General features: G+C 44.3%; 1 protein-coding gene across 1 annotated transcript in view; it reads left to right on the top strand.

The window, feature by feature from the left end:
• Window positions 1-16,995, top strand: part of EEA1 (early endosome antigen 1) — a 372,360-nt gene that overhangs the window by 328,783 nt on the left and 26,582 nt on the right. Inside the window, 2 exon segments of the mRNA XM_029601632.1 lie at window positions 2,459-2,590; window positions 14,093-14,278. Coding sequence (XP_029457492.1) covers window positions 2,459-2,590; window positions 14,093-14,278 — 318 coding nt within the window.

Consider the following 16,995-nt stretch of genomic DNA (forward strand, 5'->3'; position numbering starts at 1 on the left):
TCGAACAATTCAGAAATGCATCCAGGACATGTCAGACATGATTTTAATCGCCCTGGCGTGGCCAACACAGCCTTGGTATGCGTACCTCATGAGACTTTCCATTCATCCACCAATAACGCTACAAAATCTTCCACATCTTCTGACACAAGAAGGGGGCTCTTTACTTCACCTCATGAATCAATCCCTTCACCTCACAGCGTGAAGATTGAAAGGCAAATACTAACTCCCTTAGGTTTATCTTCTCAACTGGAGGATATTAGAACATAAGAACATGCCATACTGGGTCAGACCAAGGGTCCATCAAGCCCAGCATCCTGTCTCCAACAGTGGCCAATCCAGGCCATAAGAACCTGGCAAGTACCCAAAAACTGTCTATTCCATGATACCGTTGCTAATGGCAGCGGCTCTTCTCTAAGTGAACTTCATAGCAGGTAATGGACTTCTCCTCCAAGAACTTATCCAATCCTTTTTTAAACACAGCTATACTAACTGCACTAACCACATACTCTGGCAACAAATTCCAGAGTTTAATTGTGCGTTGAGTAAAAAAGAACTTTCTCCAATTAGTTTTAAATGTGCCCCATGCTAACTTCATAGAGTGCCCCCTAGTCTTTCTATTATCCGAAAGAGTAAATAAACGATTCACATCTACCCGCTCTAACCTCTCATGATTTTAAACACCTCTATCATATCTCCCCTCAGCCGTCTCTTCTCCAAGCTGAAAAGTCCTAACCTCTTTAGTCTTTCCTCATAGGGGAGCTGTTCCATTCCCCTTATCATTTTGGTAGCCCTTCTCTGTACCTTCTCCATCGCAATTATATTTTTTGTGAGATGCGGCGACCAGAATTGTACACAGTATTCAAGGTGCGGTCTCACCATGGAGCGATACAGAGGCATTATGATATTTTCTGTTTTATTCACCATTCCCTTTCCCATTCTGTTTGCTTTTTTGACTGCCGCAGCACACTGAACTGACTATGTGTTATCCACTATGACGCCTAGATCTCTTTCTTAGGTTGTAGCACCTAATATGGAACCCAACATTGTGTAACTATAGCATGGGTTATTTTTCCCTATATGCATCACCTTGCACTTATCCACATTAAATTTCATCTGCCATTTGGATGCCCAATTTTCCAGTCTCACAAGGTCTTCCTGCAATTTATCACAATCTGCTTGTGATTTAACTACTCTGAACAATTTTATGTCATCTACAAATTTGATTATCTCACTCGTTGTATTTCTTTCCAGATCATTTATAAATATATTGAAAAGTAAGGGTCCCAATGCAGATCCCTGAGGCACTCCACTACCCACTCCCTTCCACTGAGAAAATTGTCCATTTAATCCTACTCTGTTTCCTGTCTTTTAGCCAGTTTGCAATCTACGAAAGGACATCGCCACCTATCCCATGATTTTTTACTTTTCCTAGAAGCCTCTCATGAGGAACTTTGTCAAACGCCTTCTGAAAATCCAAGTATACTACATCTACCGGTTCACCTTTATCCACGTGTTTATTAACTCCTTCAAAAAAGTGAAGCAGATTTGTGAGGCAAGACTTGCCTTGGGTAAAGCCATGCTGACTTTGTTCCATTAAGCCATGTCTTTCTATATGTTCTGTGATTTTGATGTTTAGAACACTTTCCACTATTTTTCCTGGCACTGAAGTCAGGCTAACCGGTCTGTAGTTTCCCGGATCGCCCCTGGAGCCCTTTTTAAATATTGGGGTTACATTTGCTATCCTCCAGTCTTCAGGTACAATGGATGATTTTATTGATAGGTTACAAATCTTTACTAATAGGTCTGAAATTTCATTTTTTAGTTCCTTCAGAACTCTGGGGTGTATACCATCTGGTCCAGGTGATTTACTACTCTTCAGTTTGTCAATCAGGTCTACCACATCTTCTAGGTTCACAGTGATTTGATTCAGTCCATCTGAATCATTACCCATGAAAACTTTCTCCAGTACGGGTACCTCCCCAACATCCTCTTCAGTAAACACCAAAGCAAATCAGGATTCCCTGAGCCAAAGAGTTTCAGAGGAAATGGAGCTACTATTTACAAGGTATTATATTTTTGTGTTTTCTAGTTGCTATAATTTAAATTTAGCTTTGTCAGTAGTACACTAGCTGTATCTGGTCCCATGCATGACACACATATACAGGTGATGTCATCAAAAAAGAAAAAAACACTCTGCCTCCAATTGTTGGGTGAGGAGACTAAACCCACATGTTCTTGACTGGTGTAGCAGAAGTATGGAAAGAAAATTATCAGATAAGTCTTAATTTCTCCTTGTTCCTGCACCTGTCTACACATGACACCATTTTAAAGAGCTGGCCCAGAATTATATTCACAGTGCCCATGTATTGAAAAGAATGTCACTGGATGCTGCCTTTGTGTTTCCAGTATTTTAGCATTGTATAACAATATTTTGAATTTTGATCTTTTTTTAACCTAGATATTAAAAGAAGAAGAATTAGCCAGTGAAAAATCAAAAGCTGCAGAGCTGCAAGAGATGAAGACCAGGATTGAAGAAAACCTCAACAAGCAGAGCAAAGATTTAAAAACTTTGAAACAAGACTATGAAAAGGTACTGTCTTGTGATACTAAAATAAGCTGCATGCAGCTTTTCCATTAGGCTTACATTTAAGATGGCACCATACTGATATTGAAAGTAATTTTCAAAGAGTTATACAGGAGTTGTGTGCATAAAATTAGCATATCTGCATGTAAATAGCATATATGAGAATCTATACTATTTTATAAACCTTTGAGTTTCACATGCAACACTGCAAGGTCATGCAATGTGAATGGATAAAAAGGCCGGATTACAGGTGTTCCAGGGCAGGGTTCAGAAGTATACACATTGCTATTTTCCCTGTATATACCGGGATCAGTCCAGACTGCTAGGTTTTGCCTCTCTTCCAGCAGATGGAGACAGAGAAAATTTTTGAGAGCACCCCCTCTTAAACCGGTGTATCACCTGCAGCTCTTCAGTATTTCTCTATCTCCAGCAGATGGAGGTGGTGCAAAACCTGCGGTTCTGAACCTTTGTGGGTTCTTTTAGTGGAAAAAAAAAAAAAGGAAGGCAAATCCAGTAATTTTAAATCCTTCCTTCAGCCTGTCACAGTAGGGCCAGAAGATCAGTGGTCCTCCCAGGAAATTGGCAGGTCCTATGGGGGGACTATCCTTCCTGGTAGCAAGCATCAGGTAGCTCGGTTTGGTGACCCAGTTGGCTCCCTCCTTTGGCCGCTGGGGATCATAGCCGGTGGTCCACCTCCTCCCCGCCCAGAGGGGAGCCTGGTGCCACTAAGCCCTTTTTGCCGAGTTCTTCAAAAAAAAAAGAAAAAATTGGCAGTGCTTTGAGCAGTAGCTGTTGTTGGTGTGGGTGACCTTCTGGGGGTCGCGATGCGCTGAAGGGCCGTGCTTTTGGGCTGTGTTTTGGGTCTTGCTCCATGGTGCACTGGGGGATTAACAGCGCCGTCAACGCAGGCTTTTTCGGCATTGATCATGCCACGTGGTGCTTGTTGTGAGGCCTGCGGGGAGCCGACTTCGTGGCTTTCCCGCTCAGGTCTCTGCACGCTGCTTCCCCGGCGGGGAGGGCTCCTCCAGCGTGGCAGCAGGTCTGACGGCCAGGCCCCATGGTGCGGGTATTTGGGCAGTCAGGAGGGAGAGCGCATCTGTCCCATTCCCTCTGAGCGTGGGAACGGCTGCCATTTTGGATCCTCTGTCGGCTGCATCAGACACTTCAGGCAGGGGAGGAGACTTCCCCCTGCACTATCGCTGGAAGTTTTGAATCCAGGGGATCCCCAGGACTCTTTTTTTGAGTTTCCAGAGACTCCCCCTGTTCCCCCGGGGGGAGGATTTCTGGGGCCCGCCTGGTTTTCGGCGGAATTTGTTATTCTTATGCACCGGGCCTATTTGGCTAGCCAGACCCAGCAGGTCAGGGGGGGCCTCTGCGCCTGGAGGGGCCACTAAGCAAGCTGCCGAGGCAGCTGCAGCCGCAAGGGGCCATTCAGGTTGAGAGTCCATGGCCCTCCAATGATTTCACTGCGATGGAGCCCGGGCTAGGGCAGGCCTTGGGCGAGGACCCTCTCTCGGCTCCCGAACCTCTGATAGGGGTGGACCTGGGAGTTGAGCCGGAGAAGGCGGCGCCGCTGGACGGAGACTATCCTAAAGTCGTCCGCCTTTTTCAAAGGGAGGAGCTTAGTCCCCTCATCCAGCATGCCCTGGTAGAGCTGGGCATTGCAGCAACTCCAGAGGATCCCAGCCTGGATACGGTGGACCCGGTCTTGGCAGGTTTTCAGGGCCCGGCTAAGACCTTTTCATTTCCTCCGATGATCCAGCAACTAATGGTCTGAGAGTGGGATACTCTGGAAGCGGGCCTTCGTGTGGGTAGGGCTATGGATAAGCTTTACCTGTTGCCGGAGGAAATTCTGGAGCTACTGAAGGTCCCGAAGGTGTGGATGCTTTGGTTTCCGCGGTCACCAAAGGGACTACTATTCCGGTGGCTGGGATGGCGGCTCTCAAGGACCTCCAGGACAGGAAGCTCGAGGTCCACCTTAAACGCATCTTTGAAGTCTCTGCTCTGGGGATCTGGGCGGCCGTCTGCAGCAGCCTCATGCTCAAGGCGGGCCTGAGATGGGTTCAACAGCTTTTGAGTACCAGGGACCTTCCCCCTCAGCGGAGCACTTAGAGGCAGCGGTGGCCTATGGGGGGGGGGGGGGGGGGGGGGAAATGCATTAAATGATCTCCTTCGGACCTCCTCTAGACCTATGGTGTCAGTTATTTAAGCCAGGAGGCTCTTATGGTTGTGCAATTGGTAAGCGGACTTTTCCTGTAAGGTGCAGCTTAGTGCTCTCCCTTTCAAAGGAAAGCTCCTCTTTGGTGAGGACTTGGAACAACTAATCAAGTCTCTGGGTGACAAAGTGCACAAAAAAGATATAGTTACACTGGAGAAGGTACAGAGAAAGGCGACCAAAATGATTAAGTGGATGGAACAGCTCCCCTATGAAGAAAGGCTAAAGAGGTTAGGGCTGTTCAGCTTGGAGAGGAGACGGCTGAGGTGGGATATGATAAAGGTCTTTAAAATCATGAGAGGTCTAGAATGGGTAGATGTAAATCTGTTTACACTTTCAGATAATAGGACTAGGGGGCACTCCATGAAGTTAGCAAGTAACACATCTAAAACTAATCGGAGAAAATTCTTTTTCACTCAACGCACAATTAAGCTCTGGAATTTGTTGCCAGAGGATGTGGTTAGTGCAGTTAGTGTAGCTGGGTTTAAAAAATGTTTGGATAAGTTATTGGAGGAGAAGTGTATTAACTGCTATTAATCAAGTTGCCTTAGGGAATGGCCTCTGCTAGTACTGGCATCAGTGGCATGGGATCTTCTTAGTGTTTGGGTAGTTGCCAAATTCTTGTAGCCTGGTTTGGCCACTGTTGGAAACAGGATGCTGGGCTTGATGGACCCTTGGTCTGACCCAGTATGGCAATTTCTTATGTTCTTAAGTACTGTCAGACAATGCAGTGGCAGTGGCCTTCATCAACCTTCAAGGCAGGACCAGGATTCACCTGATAGCCTTGGAGGCAGCTCAGCTGATGGCCTGGGTGGAACATAATCTGTCTATGCTGGCCACATTGCACAAAGTGGGGACCGACAACATGCAGGCGGATTTTTTGAGCCATCAGAGGCTAGACCCCAGAGAGTGGGAGCTCTCAGACGAAGCCATGAAACTCATTTCTCACCGATGGGGTGTCCCCCCATCTGGACTTGAAGGCGACTCAGAGGAATGCAAAGGCTTCACGCTTCTTCAGTCGCCAGAGAGAACACGGAGTGAAAGGGGTCAATGCCCTGGTACTCCCATGGCCGAACACAGTCCTGCTTTGTGTTTCCTCAGTGTCCTCTGATAGGAATGATTCTTCGGCGAATAGAGGTTCATGCTGGTCCGGTGATTTTGGTGGCCCCGAAGACCTTGGTTTGCAGACCTGGTCAGTCTGGCCCCCTGTGCCATCTTCCGAACCTGCTACAGCAAGGCCCCATATTTTTCACCAGGCGGATTGCTTCTGTCTAGCAGCTTGACTTTTGAGAGGAGGCGGCTGAGGAAGAAAGGCTACTAGGACAATGACATTACCACCCTGCTTCGAGCTCCCAAGATGTCTACGTCCTTAACTTATGTCAGGGTTTGGAAACTCTTCGAATCTTGGTGTGAGGAGCAGAGAGTTCTTCCTAGTCAGTCCTTGGTGGCCCAAATCCTAGCCTTTTTGCAGAAGGGCATCACTAAGGGCTTGTCATTTAATTCCCTTAGGGTGCAGGTGGTGGCCCTGGGGTGCCTCGGGCAAGGTTCAGGGTGCGACCCTAGCGACACATCCCAACGTGGTCTGTTTTCTTCGTGGAGAGAAGCATTTGAATCCTCCAGTTCGTCCTGTTTGTCCCTGCTGGAGTCTTAACTTAGTCATTAGTCTTGTGTGAAGCTACTTTTGAACCTCTTAGGGAAGGCATAGTTAAAGGTCTTGACTCTGAAAACGGTGTTTTTGGTGGTGATTTGTTCCACTAGGAGGGTATCAGAGTTGCAAGCTCTCTTGCCGGGAGCCTTTTTTTGTGGATTTCGGATTCGGGAGTCTATCAGAATGGTTCCCTCCTTTCTTCTAAAGGTGGTTTCGGCTGTTCACTTGAATCAGCCTGTAGAATTACCAGCCTTCCCTAATGCTGAAACAGAGCAGACTCTTGTGCAGGAATTGAGGTGCTTGGACGTTAGAAAGGGTCCTCTTGCATTACTTGGAGGTTACTAACTCTTTTAGTCTCTTGGATCATCTCTTTGTCTTGTGGAGCGGCCCTAAGAAGGGCCAAAAAGTGTCTAAAATGTCTATAGCCCACTGGCTGAAAGAGGCCATTGCTTCTGCTTCTATTTGCTGCGGTTGTGCTGTTCCAGAAGCAAAAAAAGGGAGCAAAGCTTCTAAAGCGATTATTGCAAGATGGCTCAAAAGAGGCTATTGTGTTGGTTTATGTTTGCAAAGGGCATTTGGTTCCTAGATCCTACAATCCCATTCTACCAGGGTATAGATGGCATTCTGGGCATTCTCCACAAGAAATTTGTCAAGCACAACTTGGTCATCACTACACACTTTCACACAACATTTCCCCTGGATGTGTGAGCACCACAAGAAGTGGGGTTTGGAGCATGTATGTTGTGAGCAGGTCTTTCAGGTCCCCGCCCAGTGTAGGGGAGCTTGGGTACATCCCATGAATCTGGACTGATCTGGAGAAGAAACAGAAAAGGAAAATTGATTCTTACCTGCTAATTTTTGTTCCTGGAATACCACAGATCAGTCCAGAGCCCTTCCCTCTCTTGAAAGACCACTCGATTCTGTGCTATTGTTCCAAGTTCAGTTTATTGCGTGCTGATAAACAGTTTGTTGACTTGGATGGTTGTGTTTTCAAACTTCATTATGGACCTCAGGGCCCCGGTTGAAGGACTTAACTTTTCCCCTGTTGTAATAAGGGGAGGAAAGTTGTTTATGATTTAATCTCATCTTGGCTTTGATACAGGTCATACTGAGGGACTGCAGGTGGCCCACTGCCTTAAATATTATAGGGTCAGTAAAGCTTTTCTTCTGTCTCCATCTGCTGGTAGGGATGGAAAACCCATTTGTCTGAACTGATCTGAGGTATTCCAGGAATGAAAGCTTGCAGGTAAGAACCAATTTTCCTGTTCCAAATATGCAAGCAAGTTAATATTTTCAGCAGCAGAATGCCCACATACTTTATAAAATACCTGCCTCCCTGTTTAATTCTAGGTAATTATGTGTTTAAGATAAAATGAGTTCCCACATTGCAGATATATACACATACTGTATGTGCTTTTGGGACAAAATTGTGCAATATTTTATACACTACAGCTGTTTGTATTTAGTTTATAAAATACTAGCATAAATCTCTGCTGGTTGACGTGTGCACGCAAATTATGTACTGCAGACAGTTTTGAAAGTTGGGTGCTCTGTGCTTGTAACTAAAAAGGTTAGTTGTGAGCTCATTTGAGATCACCAGATGTGGTAGTGTAGCATGCATGAGAGGGGTATTTTCACAGCTATCCTGTGAGTCCTGCAGAGTTCTCTGCAGGAATCCTATATCTGCTTCAGTTTTTGAAACTGAGTGTTATCCCCCATGGATTTCTGCAGAAATTCCCTATCTTTATAGTAGTTTGAACTTTGTGAAAGCTTTCTGTTTTCCCCAAAACTTTTGAGAGCTTAGCATGGTCTTCCTTTCTTACTTGTAGCAGTGTAAAGGTGGTTTGAAGTTTTTGATCAGTTGACCTTTGCTTGAGGTAGTCATTGAGGAGAAAAGGCCTTTTTTTTTTTGTGGTGGTGAGAGGAAGAATTGAAGAATCCAAATAACCACCTTAAACTCTAATCATCATTCTTTTGTTGCCCTTTGTATTTTTGCTAGTCAGCAGTACTTTTGTTGTTTTTTTTTTTTCTCTCTCCTTAGCAGTAAGAGTTGAGAGAAGTCTGGATTGTAAAAATTACAAAGGTAAGACCAAATAAATATTGCACAGAAGATAGAATAGTTAGAAATCTGAAAGAAACTCCCAGTTTGTACATGACTTGGATAAGGCTGTTGAAGTTTTGTTTTTTTTTTTTTCTGTTGTCCTTATTTAGAAAAAGGAAAAAAAAAAGTACATATTTTGCCAGAATCAGCTTCCATTTCCTTGAGCCCTCTTGCCGTAGAACACTAAAACTTGGTGTCAAGAATAGGTAGGTTTGAGGTAAAGAGGAGGGTTTTTATTCCAATAGTCAGCCATTAAGATAGCTTCAGCCCCACAGACTTTCTCCAAGTTAATGGTAGTGGCGGTGGCTTTACGAAGGGAAGGTATCCTAGTCCACCCATATTTGGATGATTGGTTGATCCACACAGAGTCCTTTGAGGAGAGTCAAGTGGCTTCCCAGAGGCTGATCCTGTTACAGGAGCAGGGTTGGTCATCAAACTGGCTAAGAGCAACTGTCTCAGAAACTGGTGTATTTGGGCACTCACTTTAATTCGTGCACTGGATGGTTGTATCTTCTGGAACAGTAGATACTGAAGTTGGAAGACCAGATCAGGAAATCACGGTCTGTTTGGGCTCAGTCTGTATGGCTCTACCTTCAGACCATGGGTTCCATGGCAGCGATTTTAGACTTGGTTCCATGGGCGAGGGCACACATGCATCCTTTAACAAAGGGCCTTGATCTCTCTGTAGAATCCTCAGTGTCATGACTACTTGCCTCACAAATCTGCTTCACTTTTTTGAAGGAGTTAATAAACATGTGGATAAAGGTGAACCGGTAGATATAGTATACTTGGATTTTCAGAAGGCGTTTGACAAAGTTCCTCATGAGAGGCTTCTAGGAAAAGTAAAAAGTCATGGGATAGGTGGCGATGTCCTTTCGTGGATTGCAAACTGGCTAAAAGACAGGAAACAGAGTAGGATTAAACGGGCAATTTTCTCAGTGGAAGGGAGTGGACAGTGGAGTGCCTCAGGGATCTGTATTGGGACCCTTACTTTTCAATATATTTATAAATGATCTGGAAAGAAATACGACGAGTGAGATAATCAAATTTGCAGATGACACAAAATTGTTCAGAGTAGTTAAATCACAAGCAGATTGTGATAAATTGCAGGAAGACCTTGTGAGACTGGAAAATTGGGCATCCAAATGGCAGATGAAATTTAATGTGGATAAGTGCAAGGTGATGCATATAGGGAAAAATAACCCATGCTATAATTACACAATGTTGGGTTCCATATTAGGTGCTACAACCCAAGAAAGAGATCTAGGTGTCATAGTGGATAACACATTGAAATCGTCGGTACAGTGTGCTGCGGCAGTCAAAAAAGCAAACAGAATGTTGGGAATTATTAGAAAGGGAATGTGAATAAAACGGAAAATGTCATAATGCCTCTGTATTGCTCCATGGTGAGACCGCACCTTGAATATTGTGTACAATTCTGGTCGCCGCATCTCAAAAAAGATATAATTGCGATGGAGAAGGTACAGAGAAGGGTTACCAAAATGATAAGGGGAATGGAACAACTCCCCTATGAGGAAAGACTAAAGAGGTTAGGACTTTTCAGCTTGGAGAAGAGACGACTGAGGGGGGATATGATAGAGGTGTTTAAAATCATGAGAGGTCTAGAACGGGTAGATGTGAATCGGTTATTTACTCTTTCGGATAGTAGAAGGACTAGGGGACACTCCATGAAGTTAGCATGGGGCACATTTAAAACTAATCGGAGAAAGTTCTTTTTTACTCAACGCACAATTAAACTCTGGAATTTGTTGCCAGAGAATGTGGTTCGTGCAGTTAGTATAGCTGTGTTTAAAAAAGGATTGGATAAGTTCTTGGAGGAGAAGTCCATTACCTGCTATTAAGTTCACTTAGAGAATAGCCACTGCCATTAGCAATGGTTACATGGAATAGACTTAGTTTTTGGGTACTTGCCAGGTTCTTATGGCCTGGATTGGCCACTGTTGGAAACAGGATGCTGGGCTTGATGGACCCTTGGTCTGACCCAGTATGGCATTTTCTTATGTTCTTATGTTCTTATGATTAGATTACCTCTTCCAAAGTTGGTTGCACAGAGCCTTCAGTGGTGGCTTGACCATGACTGTTTGATCGGGGGGGGGGGGGGGGGGGGGATTATGCCCCCTATTTGGACAGTAGTGACCACGGATGCTAGACAGTCCTGATGGGTCGCTCACTGTCAGGAACTCACAGCTCAGGATCAGTGATTCTCTGTGGAGGCACGCTGGTCCATCAACCATCTGGAAACTTGTTAGATTCAGCTGGCCTTTCTTGAATTTGTGCCCCAGTTACTCGGAAGAGCAGTGAAAGTGATGTCCAACATCACAGCAGTAATGTCTATCCTCCATCAAGGGGGGAACCTGAAGTCTGCAGGTCTCCTTGGAGATGAATATACTTCTTCCTTAGGTGGGAAAGCATCTTCAGGCTTTATTGGTATCTCAAAGATAGAGTGCAGACGACATATAAGCAGATTCCCGGATCCAGGATGTGACAGATAGAGTAGTCTCTCTCCGACAAGGCTTTTGATCTCATTGTTGCCAGGTGGGGTCTACCATTTATGGATTTGATTGCGACAGACAAGAATGTGAAAGTTCACCAGTTCTTCAGTCGCAGGAGAGAGATCTGAAGACCTTCAAAATCAATGCCCTAGTTCAGGAGTGGCAGAGAGTGGAAACCTTAGATATTCTTCTCCCTTGGCCCATGACAGAGTGGTTCAGAAGACTGCAGGGCATCTGGGCCTGGTTCTCCTGGTAGTTCCAGACTGGCCTCATATTGGCCATGGTATGTGTGTCTATCACACCTGTAGTGCAGTAGTCCTCAGGAACTTGCTGTGTCAGAGTCTGGTGTCTCACAAGGACTCCGGTCAATTCTGTCTTATGATCTGAGCCTTGAAAGAGCATGTTTGGTGAAGAAAGGTTATTCACCAGCCATAGTCTTTACACTTTTGAAGACTAGGAAGTTTTCAACTTCCTTGGCTTGTCACACATTTTCAAGGATTGGTGGTCTGGGTGTCAGTGTGTGCCCAGCCATGCCTCTGTTTTGCAGGTCTTAGATTTCTTGCAGAAGGGTTTTCTAAGGGTTTAGCTGTCAGTTCTTTGAAGGTGCAGGTGATTGTGCTATCTCGTCATAGAGAACAGGTTCACGGTTAGTTCCTGTCCTCTCACTCTGAGGTGTCTCTCTTCTTGCGAGGTGTGAAGCACATACTGCCGCCACTCCTGATGACCAGTTGGTCCTTTTTGATAAGCTCTCAATTCACTTCACTTGAGTGTTTCTCTGCGCTTGCTCATGTTGAAGATAGGGTCCAGCTTCAAACAGAATCCTCCTTTCTTCCGAAGGTGGTTTTGAGTTTTCACATGAATCAGTTTGTGTCCTTGCCATCATTGGATAATCAGAGAGATAGAGTAGTATGCACTTCTGCGTCCTTTGGATATATGGAGGCATCTTTTGAGAGAAGGTCTGATCTCTTTGTGCTGTACAGTGGTATACAGAAGGGTGAAGTGGCATCTTGAGCTGTGGTGGCTTGCTGGATTAAGGAGATGATCACAGCAGCATATATATAATGCTGGAGTTCCCTTACCAAAGTAGGTTTGAACTCATTCCACAAGGGCACAAGCTAACAGACACCAGTGGAACTCCAACTGATGTCTCTGGATGTCCGTTAGGGAGGAAGCTTCCTTGGTTTTAGCTGTTTTGAGAGGGGCTCGAGCAGCTTCCTGCCCATTGAGGGAGTAGCTTTGGTATATCCCATTTGTATGGACTGGCCTGATTGAAGAGGAAGGTGAAATTACTATTTGCCTGATAATTTTCTTTCCTCTAGAAAAGTCAGGCCAGTCTAAGCTCCCTCCCAAAGCTGTTAGTTTTCTTGTTTTGATCTGTTCAGGGAACCCTTTTCAGGGCTAAAGAAGAGAAGCGATTTGCAGAGTTATGAACAAATTGTTCTCTTTTGGGTACGTATAGGTTTCACTTTCTGCTCTGTTCTTGCTATTTCCTGTCTTGCCTCTGGTTCCTTCGATTCTTTGGTCTTCTGGAAGTTCACAAAAGAAAAAAGTTAGTTGAAGCTGTTTCTGGTTTTAAAGCTGTCCACAGTTGGCTTTTGCAGAGAATACTGGCAGGCAGATGTCAGCACAGAGATATATAAGGAGTGTCGGCAGCAAGCCTGTTGATCTGTTGCCATTTGCTGATAGGTGTATAATAACCCATTCGTATGGACTAGCCTGACTCTTCTAAAGGAAAGAAAATTATCAGGTAAGTGGTAATGCCACCTTTTACGGAAACTAGTAATCCTACAGAACATTTTTATTAAATGTGTACAAACATTAAACTCACGACTTCTAATACATAAGACCATCTATATGAACGGTGCTTGCCTTTATCATAAAACTACATACTCCAACCATTACCCTCCATTCATACTCTACTCATCCATACCCAACCATAACACTCACCATCCCTAAAAATAATCAACATGATCAGTTATTATACATGAATTTTGCACAGATTAACCTTTCATGATGTGTAGTCACGCTACCTCCACATATTTTACAATAATCACCATAATACAAAACAACGCGGTTGCTTCACCATGAAAGTTTGATAACACCAACGACGAACGACGATCTCATTTCACCCGTATTATGGTGATTATTGTAAAATATGTGGAGGTAGCGTGACTACACATCATGAAAGGTTAATCTGTGCATAATTCATGTATAATAACTGATCATGTTGATTATTTTTAGGGATGGTGAGTGTTATGGTTGGGTATGGATGAGTAGAGTATGAATGGAGGGTAATGCATGGAGTATGTAGTTTTATGATAAAGGCAAGCACCGTTCATATAGATGGTCTTATGTATTAGAAGTCGTGAGTTTAATGTTTGTATACATTTAATAAAAATGTTCTGTAGGATTACTAGTTGTTGAGTTCCTCTGGGTGTATGTATAGTGAATATCCAATAACAGAGGTAGTGCACGATTATTATTTACCTTTTACGGAAAGTCAGATCACTCTCTAACCTTACTTCAGATAGCTCCAGACAAATCCCACTTCTTTAAATGAAGGAATGTTAAAAAGCCCAGTCTTATCATGCCAAGCCAACTTATCGCTTTAATACTATGGGCCATTTGTTCTTTAGAACAAAACAAAGAAATGTGGATCCATAGAAGTGAGAGATGAATGTCCATTCATTTATTGCTAATCATTTGAAATGACTAGGTAAAGAATGCTGGTAAAAAAAAAAAAAAGTTCATACGAGACAACAGTTAATGCTGCGGTTTATTACCCTTTTTTGCCTTGTTTGTAGTTTAAAAATACATTCATGCTAACTTCACCTTCTTATTCAGAATTCTTAGATTAGTGTGAAAACTAATATAACCATCTTCTAGTAAATATTAACAATAGTTTGTGTCACATGATATGCCATACCATAATCTCAGAGAATTCAGTGGTCAAAATTTCCAGGCATGTTAGCTGTTTGGCTTTTAGATGTCCATGTGACTGATTATTTTCTACCTTTTTGATTTTAAACAGAAGCTAACCAGTTTTAAAGATGCCAAACAGTTGTTAATTCAGCAGAAATTAGAGCTACAAGGAAAAATAGATGGCATGAGTTCAGCCATGAACCAAGAAAAGAGCAACCAGCAGCTTATCAAAGAAGAAATGAAAAGGAAAGAAGAAAAATGGTTGAAAGAATGTGCCGACATTGAGGCTAAAGTGGTGAGTTATGTGCGCATACTGGCACAACCAATTCTTCAATAACATAACTATCTGTAGTCTAGAAAGTAATCGTGATTGGGCTTATCCTAGGACAAGCAGGATGCTAGTCCTCACATATGGGTGACGTCACTGACTGAGCCCTATTGCGGGAAAACTTTCTGTCAAAGTTTCTAGAAACTTTTGACTGGCACTCTGAGCCTACTGAGCATTCCATGATATTCTGCCACAGGGGTCTCTCTTCAGTCTTCGTTTTTCCGTGCTGCTGCAAGCATCGCGGAGATAGGAGTCCTGTGAGTTTTTCCTCACACATTCCTGACTGAAAAAGTCATTATTTTTCAAATTATCTCTCCCATAAGGGATCTCTCTCCCTTTTTTCCACCAGACAGTGAGAATTTTGTCTCGTTTTTACTATAAGTAAAAACTTCATTTCTCTCAGAAATTTTCTCCCTTTTTTCATCGATGGCTGTCTGTGAAAAAAAATAGCTTCCGGCTTTAAAAAATGTCCGATTTGCAATCGGACTATGTCTATCACAGACCCACACCTTGAGTGTGTTCTCTGCTTAGGCGAAAAACAGTCTCCTCCTGCCAACAGTGTGCAGAAATGACTCCAAAAGGAAGGAAACTCAGACAGGAGAAAATGGAACACCTCTTTCACCTTCAACTCCTTCCTTCTCCTTCGATGTTGACGAAATCATCCCCAGCAGGAGTTTCCAAAAAAGTCTTGCTGAAAAAACGTCGTCTGGAGGGATCGGGTGATTCGCCATCACTGTCGACGGCGTCAATAAGGTTGGTAATCGAACATAAGCCCAAACATAGGCATCGACACCAGCGTTAACTCCCTCCCCGGGAGAACCAAGCGCAAACCGGCAAAAAGATAAGAAACCACCATCGTCAGGGCCTACACCAACGATGGAACCCACACAACCATCACATGAGGTATTATCCACTCCTCCACCGCCACTGCATACAGCTACTCCATCTATCCCAGCTGTATCGCAGGATTTGTCCACTTTGATAAGGCAGGCAGTGCTCCAGGCCCTGAAAAAACAAATTCCAGCAACCGTGCCGATGCCGGCGCTTCTGCTGATGCCACTATCGATACCAACGTCGGTGACTTCACTTTTACCAGTCACCATGCCGATGTCGATGACTCTGTCATTTCCGGCACCGATGCCAATCTTCAAGCTTGCACCGATGCCAGGCACTAAAGCGAAAACAACTACGGTGACTTCGAAGCGACCACCGAAGGCATTAGTCCCATCCTTGATCTCGAAGCCTTCACCATCGGTGCCACTCCTTCCTGGGGAACCAGGACACCCAGAGTCAGCACTACATCAAATAATAATGAAAAGATATCAGGATCTACTTGATTCTCTCCCCTCTAATCCAAGAGAAGAGCATCTTGGGAAGTCATATCCTGAAGATCCATTGCCAGGACCTTCTGGCATTCCTCCACCACTGCAGACTGGGCCTGCTGCTGGTTTTTGAAACCACTTCCAGAGAACACAGCCAGCTCTCCAACCCTCAGCCAGACCTTCCAGTAGGAGGCCAGATATCCAAATTTTACAACAGTTGGATACCAATAACATCAGACCAATGGGTACTGGCAATAATATCTCGAGGATATCAACTCAATTTCCTCTCGATTCCCAACGATTTTCCTCCGAGCCATTTTCATCTCAGCGAAAATCACATATTTCAGTTGCAAGTAGAATTATCCACCCTTCTGAAAGCCAGGGCTGTAGAGCTGGTACCCCGGTCTCAGAGGGGCAGAGGATTCTATTCCTGTTATGTCCTCATTCCAAAGAAAACCGGAGGCCTTCGTCCCATCCTAGACCTCAGAAATCTCAACAAATTTCTAAAGAAAGAAAAGTTCAGGATGGTATCTCTAGGCACCATGCTTCCACTTCTTCAAACAGGAGATTGGCTTTGTTCTGTGGACCTACAAGACGCTTACGCTCACATTCCCATCTTCCCTCCTCATCGCAAGTACCTGCGCTTCATGGTGGGTCATCAACATTTCCAATACAGAGTACTGCCATTCAGCCTTGCCTCTGCTCCCAGAGTATTCACCAAATGTCTAGCAGTAATAGCAGCACACTTGCACAAACAAAGTGTCCATGTTTTTCCATATCTAGACGAGTGGCTCATCAGAAGTCAAGCTCTACAAGGAGCTCTCGCTTCTCTCAATCAAAAAATTACTGTACTCCATTCGATGGGATTTCTCATCAATTATCAAAAGTCCCATCTTACTCCATCTCACCTGCTTCAATTCATAGGAGCAGAATTGAACACCATCTTCTCAAGGGCTTTTCTACCTGAGGACCGTACAGACACACTTTCCCTTTTGGCAAACTCGCTACGCTCAAAGAAACAAGCAACAGCTCATCAGTTTCTAACTTTACTAGGCCACATGGTCTCCACAGTTCACGTTACTCCTATGGCACGGCTTGCCATGAGTCACCCAATGGACTTTAAGATCACAATGGATCCAAGCCATTCAACCACTGTATTCTCCAATTCAAGTAACCCATCAGCTACGTTCCTCTCTACTTTGGTGGGTGAACAAGGACAATTAGCGCAAGGGTCTACCCTTCCAACAACCAGTCCCACAGATAACGTTAACTACAGATGCATCCACCTTGGGTTGGGGAGCTCACATAGACACTCTCCAACCCAAGGTACTTGGACAAAGCTCGATATTTCAGCGTTGGGGG

Source organism: Rhinatrema bivittatum, chromosome 4 (genome assembly GCF_901001135.1).
Source record: "Rhinatrema bivittatum chromosome 4, aRhiBiv1.1, whole genome shotgun sequence".
Lineage (NCBI taxonomy): Eukaryota > Metazoa > Chordata > Amphibia > Gymnophiona > Rhinatrematidae > Rhinatrema > Rhinatrema bivittatum.